We start from the raw sequence: 8,641 nt of genomic DNA, 5'->3' as shown, positions 1-8,641 counted from the left end.
CGGCCAGAGGGACCGTGGGGCCATGGCCCAGCCCCCAGCCCCTCCATTTCCCAACGCGGGGGACCTGCCCAGGGGAACGAGGAAATGGCCGTGGCCCAGAGCAAGGCGGGAATCAGCTATGGACACGCTGGGCTTGTGTTGCTGCCCTTGTGAACTGCCAGAGCCTGACATGGGCCCAGAGCCCCCAGAGCCGTCCTCCCTGAGAAACCAGCCAGGCGGGTCCAGAGCAGCCCTGCAGGGCCGGAGGCCTGGTCACCTGTGGGGACCGGCCCGACCTGCCCACCCTGGCTGTGGCGATGCAGAGCACAGGGAGGAGCCTAGCTGGCCCCTCATCTGATAGGGCTGGATCCCCAGGACTGGGTCTTGCTGGGGAGGGGGACCGACCCCGTTGCGGAGAGTGGGCTGACAGGCTCTGAACTGGGTCTGCCTCCCCCAAGCCACTCCCCCCAGAGCTACTGGGGAAATCCTCCCCCGACCCTTTCACCCCAAATGCCTGTTCCCCAGTCACTCTGGATGGTGTCCCCTGAACCTCTCCCAGAGGTGCTGTCTGGGGGCCCTGCTGCCCCCGAGGTGATGAGGGGCTGTGCGTCCCCACCCCAGTAATGTGTCTGGATGTGTGAGGTGCCCTCCCCTCTAGGCCCTGTCCCCCCCCCCCCCACCCCAGGCTGGTGGTGCTTAACCCCTCTCCCTCCAGGACAGAGGGTGAGCCCAGCCTCTGGGGGCTTAAACACAACACCCCCCGGGAGCACCCCATAGGCAGTCAGCATCTCTGTCTCTGGATTGCAGCCCTGAAATGAAGCATCTGGCTTGGCTCTGGCCTGCTGGGTCCTGGAGGGGAGGGGAGAGGCAGGGGCTGCACAGGCTGGGAGAGGCCTGACCTGGAGAATGATGAAGCAGATGCTGAGGTGCAGGGATGTCAGGAAATGTTTATTGAGGAAGAGAAGGAATCCCAGGAAACCACGACTGGTTCCCCTGGCAAAAGCACTGGGGATGGGGAGAGTCCCTGGGGGTCGGGACTTTGTCTTCTGGCTGATCTGATCTTGGCAATTGGTCAGTGCGGCTGAGGCAGCTCGTTCCCTCTGGAGTCCAGGGTCCTGGCAGATGGGCGTTAGGGAGACCCTGGGAAATAGGACGAAGCCGTCAGAGCCCTGGTTCCGTATCGCTGCTCCCCGAACATCGTGTGCTCGGTGTGACAGCAGGGCAGCTTGTGAGACTGACCCTGTCACAGGCAGACAGGTGCACGTGCCAGGAGGGACAGGGCAGCAGAACATCTCATGGCAGCTGCTGAGCCTCAGGGTGTCACTGTGGCTGGAAGAGGGGCAGGGGCGGCTCTACAAATTTGGCCGCCCCAAGCAATCATGCCCGGGAGGCGCCCCCGAGCCGCGGGAGCAGCGGACCTGCCGCGGGCATGACTGCGGAGGGTCCGCTGGTCGCGCAGCTCAGCTGGACCTCCCGCAGCTGCGGACGGTTCGCTGGTCCGGCGGCTCCGGTTGAGCTGCCGCAGTCATGCCTGCGGGAGGTCCAGCCGAGCCGCGGGACCAGCGAACCGTCCGCAGTCATGCCTGCGGCAGGTCCGGTCGTCCCGGGACTCCGGTGGACCTCCCGCAGGCATGACTGCGGCAGGTCCACCGGCCCAGCCTGCCGCCCCCCTGGGAAAGGGCCGCCCCAGGCGGGTGCTTGCCCCGCTGGGCTCTAGAGCCGCCCCTGAAGAGGGGACTCACCTGATGGAGCCACCGCCATGCAGATGTAGCCACAGCCATTAAAGCAGCACTTCTGTCCTTCTTTACAGTCAGAGTCGCTGTTGCAGCCATGCAGGCAAATGCCAGGGCCTGTGGTCTTGGGGCAAACCCCGGGTCTCTCTGCAATGCAGAATGGGCACAGTGGGGAGACACCAACCTTGTAACTTAGCTGCACCAGCCAAAGGGAATCCCAGCCATAGGACCTTGAACTGGCAGCTCCTTGGGCAGAGGTCCAGGACACCAGACACTTCCAGCTTCCCGAGCCAGCTCTGGGGCCTGGGAGCCGGGATCAGGTATGGCAGGCTCATGGGCTGGGTCCTGGCCCTTCATTGCCCTGGGCTTTGTTCTCGTGCCCCCGCAGAGCTGCTTTGGCCTGTTCCCCAGTGCTAGCGCTGCATGCAGGTGTGTGAAGACAGCCTCAGCCCATGGCACGGCACAGCCAGCTCTCGCTCGGAGCTCAGCCAGACCACCCTGCACAACGGACAGAGTGGGAGGCTGGGTCCGAGGGGCTGGGTGTTTAGTCTCTGCTGTCAGCATTTCCGGGTGGAAGTGAAGCCTCCAGCACAAACCCAGTAGAACAATCTGCTTGGGCCAGATCTGGAGTCAGGCTCGTGGCTGGGGAACTGGGTCCCTGGCTGCCCCATGTGTGCACTAGCTCCTTCGGGAGCCAGGCAAAGCCACGGTACAGGCTGGCAGTGACTGCCCAGGGCCAGGACTGGAACTCAGGACTTCCTGGCTAACATGCCATGGCTCAGAGCCCTGTGATTTGGAACCTCCAGGTCCCTCCCAAGCCACAGCAGGGCTGGAACTCAGGGGTCCTTTTATCTGACCAGACCTCGCACCAGGAGAGATACCAGGGCTCCTTGAATGCTGGAGACCAGCCCCAGTGTAATCCCCCCGCCCCAATTTATGGTGTGGAGCTGGGCAGCACCCCCTGTCCCCCCCCGCCGAGGGAGGAGCCGGGCTCTGTCCCACGCACCAGGAGGCCTGCAGGCACGCACACACTCTGCCTTCGTCTTAAAGTTGTTCCCGTTGCCCTTGCAGCCCCCGTAGATGAAGCTTTCACACGTCCTGGAGGCCGGGTTGTAGAAGAAGCGAGGGATGTATATCTTGCAAGGGCCCGTCTCAGGCGGGAGTCGGCAAATGTCACCTGGGGAGAGGGGATGGGTTGTGATGAGAGCAGAGATCTGCACTGGATGGCCCTGAACACATGCCCGTGCTCTCTGGGACGTGGCGATGGGCTGCACAGTGTGGCCGTTCACTCCTGAGCTGAGGAAAGTGGCTGCCACAGGAGAGAAACATCCACTTCTACCTCCAACAAAGACTCCGAGCCCTAGGGCCTGGGAGCCATGGCCCCAGGGAAAGCTCAGTTAAGGGAAATTCTTGCACTGCAAGTTGTGGTTTCCTTTACAAAAGAGAGGGCTCCTGTGACCCTCATCTGAGCTATGGGCAACTTCCCTTACTCACGTTTATCTCCCTGGCCAGCTACAGCCTGCAGCTCGGCCCAGACGCTGAGGAGCCCCAGGAGCAGGAAGATGCTGCCAGACTCCATGGTTCTGATGGGAGCCGGGTCCAGTGCCCAGCTCCTATCCCTGAGCCGGGCTGGGATTTAAACCCGGTGGGGCTGGGTCAGAAGAGTGGGAGGAGGCCGCAGTGACCTATCGGCTCCTGCCACGCTCCAGCTCCCAGCACGCACTGTCTGACAATAAATCAGTCCCCCCGGATGGAACGAGGAAACAACCCGGATCCCGGGGTTTGGGAAACCCCCTCGAAGGAACCTGGAGAAACAGGGAGGTCCAGAGCACCCTGTGGGGAGACTGCCTGGTGCAAAGTGAGGCTGATGGGGAGGTGAGCTGGGGAGCCCAGCGTTCACGTGAACAGGGCATGGAGACGGGGCACGTTGTGCAGTGGGGCTGAGAAGGCCAAGAGGATTCTGGGTAGCAGGCGACACGGTGTAACGAAGGCGTGGTGACATGGAACAGGCTGTCTGCCCTGCTGGTACCAGGGCGTCACACGCCCTGCGCTGCTCAGCCATGCTGGAGTCTCCTCACTGCACTGCCACAGCCTGTGCCAATGCAAACATCCTCCACACCTGGCATGTTGTACGTCACACCAGGCATGGTACTGAAACCCTGCCCAAGGCCAGGGACAGGCTCCTCCGGGATGCCTGCATGCAACTCCAGGCTTGTCAGCTCCCTAGGGAAGCGCAAATTCTGGAGAAGGTGCAGCGAAAAGCAGCTGCCGAGGGTCTCAGTTACAGATCTGAACCCTGGGCAGTGTGGGGACCAGCAGCTAGGGAGAGGTGATGGCCTAGATGAGGATCTGTCAGGCTGAAGCAGTAGCCAGGGGTCACATGGGCACTGCTGGGAATGGAATCCACCTCGGGCCTTTGCCTAGAGCCAATCCCGTCTGGGGAATCAGCGGGGAACGGGCTGTGACCTGGCTCCCACCCCGAGTCTGGAGTAAAGTGTGACTCACACTCCTCCATGGGCCGGGTTGTCTCCAGATCTAGGATCAGAAAGGAATTACGAGTACACACACACACACATGCCAGTGCGTACACATAGACACCCCCCCCCACCAATGTGCACACAGACACACACACGCGTGCGCCAGAGTTTCTCCTTGTCTTGGGCACTGAGCAGAGACTGTCCCCTGGGATGGGGTGGGCACGTTCTCCTATCAGTCCCTGGATCTGACGGGATCTTGGAGCCTGGGCGTCCCCATTTCTCCAGGTTCCTTTGGGGGCGTTTCTCAGACCACAAGATCTGGGTTGTTTCCTCGTTCCAGGCAGGGGGACTTACAGGCGGGACTGGTTTATTGTGAAATGCAGTGAGTTGGGTGCTGGGCCAGAGAAGGAGCCAAAAGGTCACCATGAACCACCTCCCCTCTCTCCGCAGCAGGGACAGGGTTTAAATCCCAGCCCGGCTCAGCGCTGGGCACTCAGACCCGGCTCCCGGCAGCACCATGAAGTCAGGGGCCACCTTCCTCCTCCTGGGGCTCCTGGCCCTCTGGGCTGAGCTGCCGCCTGCGGCTGGAGGTGAGTGTGGGCAGTAGGCAGAGAAGGGAGCAGAGCATGGAGGGGCAGGGGCAGTGGGTGCTTGGAAATACCTGACACCTTAGTTGGTTTGTCTCATCAGTGGCCTGATGCAGGGACCAATAGAAACATCTCCGTTGTCAGAGCCACTGGCACAGGGATGGGACTGACCACAGCAAAGACAGGGTGAGGGGATGAGATTCCCTCGGAGCAGCAGACAGGATTACAGACCAGCTGGACTGGCCGCACACTGCGAGTTCCCGAGATGCTGAGTGACAGGCACTGAGTGGGGGCGGGTGTCCCAGACTCAGGCCAGGGGGTCAGAGTGGTCCTAGCTCTCAGCTCAGTGTAGAGGGCTCAGCTGCTGCAGGGATGAGCACAGAGAAAACAGCTACAGAGAGAGCTGGTGACACAGATGTTAGATTAGAAGACTCCCATGATGAGCGCTCTTGATAAATTGGAGAGAATTTATGAAATTCAGTAAAGGAAGGTGCAAAGTTCTGCACTGGGGAAACACACACATACCATGGGGGGAATAACTGGCTAGGCAACAGTATGCAGAAAGGGATCGGGGGCCACAGTCAATCACAAATTGAATATGCGTCAACAAGGTGATACCACTGAAAAAATGGTACAAGTTATTCTGGGTTGTATTAACAGGCGCACAGGTCCCAGCCAGAGTTAGAGGTCCCCAGGGCCACAGTCCCCAAGGAAAGGTCTCAAAGAACTGGGCATCTTTCATCTAGACATAGACCAGATAAGATCAGATCTGTAAGCAAGAGTGTAGGAGAAAAGAAAGATCTGGGCTGTCAAGAAGAGACGAGGGTAGGAGAAAGAAGGAATTAGGACAAGATTTAGCTAAAAAGAGCCCCAGGGAGCCAGCTCAGGCTAGTTAAGCTGGAAAAGGTACCAGTTGTGGGATTGTGAAACGCAGGTTTAGATTGTGGTGGACAAACACCAGGGCTGGGGGCTGGGGTGTTGGGTAAGTGGTCACCGCCTGGGGTGGGTGGATGACCATCCAAGACAGAGGACCACGAGACTCTGACCTCCCTGGTCTCCCTGGCCTCTCCCAGGCCCTGGCTCCCCTTCTGGGAAGTGCATGTGCATGGCTCAGCTACTGGGGGACTCTGCCCTCTGGAGCCAACCCTGGCCCTACTGGGGGGCCATTTCTGGCAGATACTGGTGTGGTTCTGCACTGGTGGACTGCCAATGGCCCTGGCCCTGGCTGGGAGGCCTGCTGTTCTCTGGACTGCACTGGTGGAGGGGAGATGGAGTCTGGTGCCAGGTCTCTGCCTGGGCCTAGCGTCTGCAGTGGCTGCTGTGGCTTGACCTCTCTGCTCTGCCTGTGGCTGCTGCCTCCCCCTGGCTCTGGTGCTGTCAGCCTCTGGCCGCTGGCTCCTGGTGGCTGTGGGAGATCCCGCTGGCTGAGATGGGTCTGAGTCTCCACAGGCAGGCCTCTCTCGCTCTGCCAGGGCCGGGCCCTGGCGTCAGTTTCCAGCCAGGGCCAGCAGGGGGGGCCATTGGCAGGGCCCATTCTGGCCCTGGCCAGCAGCAGTGAGTTTAAGGTCAGTTTGCACAAAGTTTTTGGTCCCATGCCTGGCCATGAGGAGAGGCAGTGAGCTTGCTGATGCTCAAGCGCGAGTGGCTGAGGCCACTGGTGCTGACAAGCAGCCGCTGGGGTGCTGCCCTCCCTCACCTGGCGGGCCCCTCCCCCCTCCCCCTCTGGGGTCCCCAAGCTCTCCCAGCGGCTCTGAGGGGAGCCCTGGGGGCCCCCTTGAGGGGGTCTCTCTTCAGGTCTCTCTCCTCAGCTCCCCCTTGGCTCCCCAGCCTGCTCCAGCTGGCAGGGCTGCTCTGGCCCAGGCAGCAGCCCCCAGGGCCCATGGGGGTCCAGGGGCCCCCAGGGGTCAGCTGTCCCCAGCGGAGCGTGGTCCCTGCTGCTGGCGGGGGTGCGCTCGGGCCTGGACTCCGTGCGGCGGCATTGAAAGAGCGCTTCTGTCCTGAAGCGGGCAATGCTCTGGTGGGAGAGTGGCAGTGCCAAGGTGGTTGGTGAGTTGTGTGAGTGGTGCTGCGAGGTGGCTGTGGGCTAGGGGGCTGGGGCTGGGGGGGGGGTGTGGGGATGCCCCCATATCTGAGGAATGCAGGGAGAGGGACCAGGCCGCCACAGCCCCCCCCCCCCAGCCCCATTAGCCAGCCCCTACCCCTGGCTCTGGCTTCCTCCACACACCCCTATGCACACCAGTCCACCCTCTTGACATGTACCCCAGTCATGGCCTGGGCGTGCTGGAGCAGTGATGAGCAGGGCCTGGGAGCAGGCCCATGTTACTCCCATGGGTCTCCCAGGACACCCCCAGGCCTGAACCCAGGCGCCAGAGGGGACATGCTGCCTCCGTCCCCGTGACCTACACAAGATGACAGCCGCCTTGCCTAGAACGCCTCAGCCTGCTCAGCCTCCAGGCCCCCCTCCTGCCCTGCCCCCCTGGCTGCTCCAGCTGCCTGTGCCTCGTCACGGGTGCCTGGTGTGCAGAGGCTGGGTGGGGTGGTGTGTGAGGGAGTGAGCACCCGCTGTCCAGCAGCACCCCGTGAAGGGCTTAGTAAAGCCTGTCCCTGTGTAACAAACTGTGTGTGCGAGTGCTTCGACCGTGTGGCTGCCAGGACACTACAGCTGCCCAGCCCAGCCCCCTGCTGCATCCAGCTGCCAAGCTCTCCCTGCAGGCCCCCCCCCCCCCCCCCCAGGCCCCCACCCATGGGCTGGGGGGGGGGCGAGAGGGCTCTCCAGGGAGCAGGGGGGATCTGCCCCCCTGCTGCTGCTGCTGCGCTGCTGACTCCCAGCAGCCCTCTGCTCACCTTATGTCTCCCCTTCTCTGCCCTGCTGCTCTGCCTCTGGCTGATTGGCCGCGTGGCCCCAAAGCGGGGGGGCAGGGGCAGCAGCAGACACCACGTCCACGGCAGCAGCAGGGCAGGGCAGAGCAGCCTGACCCCCCCGCCACACACACACACTGTGCAGAGCCTGGCGCTGGGTCCGGCTGGGGAACAGGCAAAGGTTTGGGGTGAGCCAGGGGGATTTTCCCAGCCTGCCCCTCCCCAGTCACTCTGCTGTGAGACAGTGTCTGACAGGCTGTGAGCTGGGGGCTCTCTCCTCCCAAGTGGGGCCCAGGGATCAGGCCTTTGGGGACAGGCACTTGCTCCATGTGTCTGGGTCTGGGTTGAATCCTTGGTGGCGAGTGCCTTTCTGGGGAGGATGGTGATTGCGCAGGGCGGGTGAGCCACTTGCCCTCTCTGGTGGGTGCTGCTGACGACTCAGGAATGATTCGGGGGTAGCTGACAGCACGGTGCGTCAGCCCAGTCCATGCTGCTGTCGGAGCTCAGAGCCAGAGCCAGAGCCAGACCTTTCCCAGACAGCTGAGAGGGCCCAAATGTGGGTGCGATGTTGTGCTACCGTGCACTGACTGTAGCACTGTGTGCTGATGGGCTGCTCCAGCCAGTTCCCCGTCTGCTTGCACAGCCTGGAAACCTGCACACACCCCAAACACGCCCCAGTGCAAGGCCAGGCTGGAGGGGCCAGGTGGGTACCATGCACTAGAGGGGTGATGGGTCACCGGGAGCTGGGATCTGTTTAAACAAGCAGCCTGTCCCCCATGCATTCAGCATCCCCGGTCACCACAGCCAGAGCAGGCTCTTGTTTGGGGTGCAGGGCACAGACTGAACTGGTCTCTCTCGTCAGTTCTGACCTCACCCCACCTTTGCCTGTGGCAGGGAAGCCTGAGTTGGAGCAGCGAGCCCTCCGTGCACACGGACCGGCCTGGATGGCAGCTGTGGGGCGGGTGGCTGCTAGAGATGCAGCTTGTGCTGCCCGCCCGCCCTCTCC

At 62.2% G+C, this 8,641-nt stretch overlaps 1 protein-coding gene across 1 annotated transcript; it reads right to left on the bottom strand.

Annotated features, from left to right (window-relative positions):
- Positions 1-991: 991 nt before the first annotated feature.
- LOC120380400 (chelonianin) lies at positions 992-3,291 on the bottom strand. The gene is made up of 4 exons (XM_039498133.1): positions 3,207-3,291; positions 2,719-2,889; positions 1,722-1,859; positions 992-1,119 (listed from the first exon to the last, which is right to left on the bottom strand). The coding sequence occupies exons 1-4, from the start codon at positions 3,289-3,291 to the stop codon at positions 1,109-1,111; spliced, it is 405 nt and encodes a 134-aa protein (XP_039354067.1). The 3' UTR covers positions 992-1,108.
- Positions 3,292-8,641: the final 5,350 nt, after the last annotated feature.

Source organism: Mauremys reevesii, linkage group 13 (genome assembly GCF_016161935.1).
Source record: "Mauremys reevesii isolate NIE-2019 linkage group 13, ASM1616193v1, whole genome shotgun sequence".
Taxonomy (NCBI): domain Eukaryota; kingdom Metazoa; phylum Chordata; order Testudines; family Geoemydidae; genus Mauremys; species Mauremys reevesii.
The sequence above is the reverse complement of the archived record's forward strand: the minus strand, read 5'-3'. Positions and strand labels throughout refer to the sequence as shown.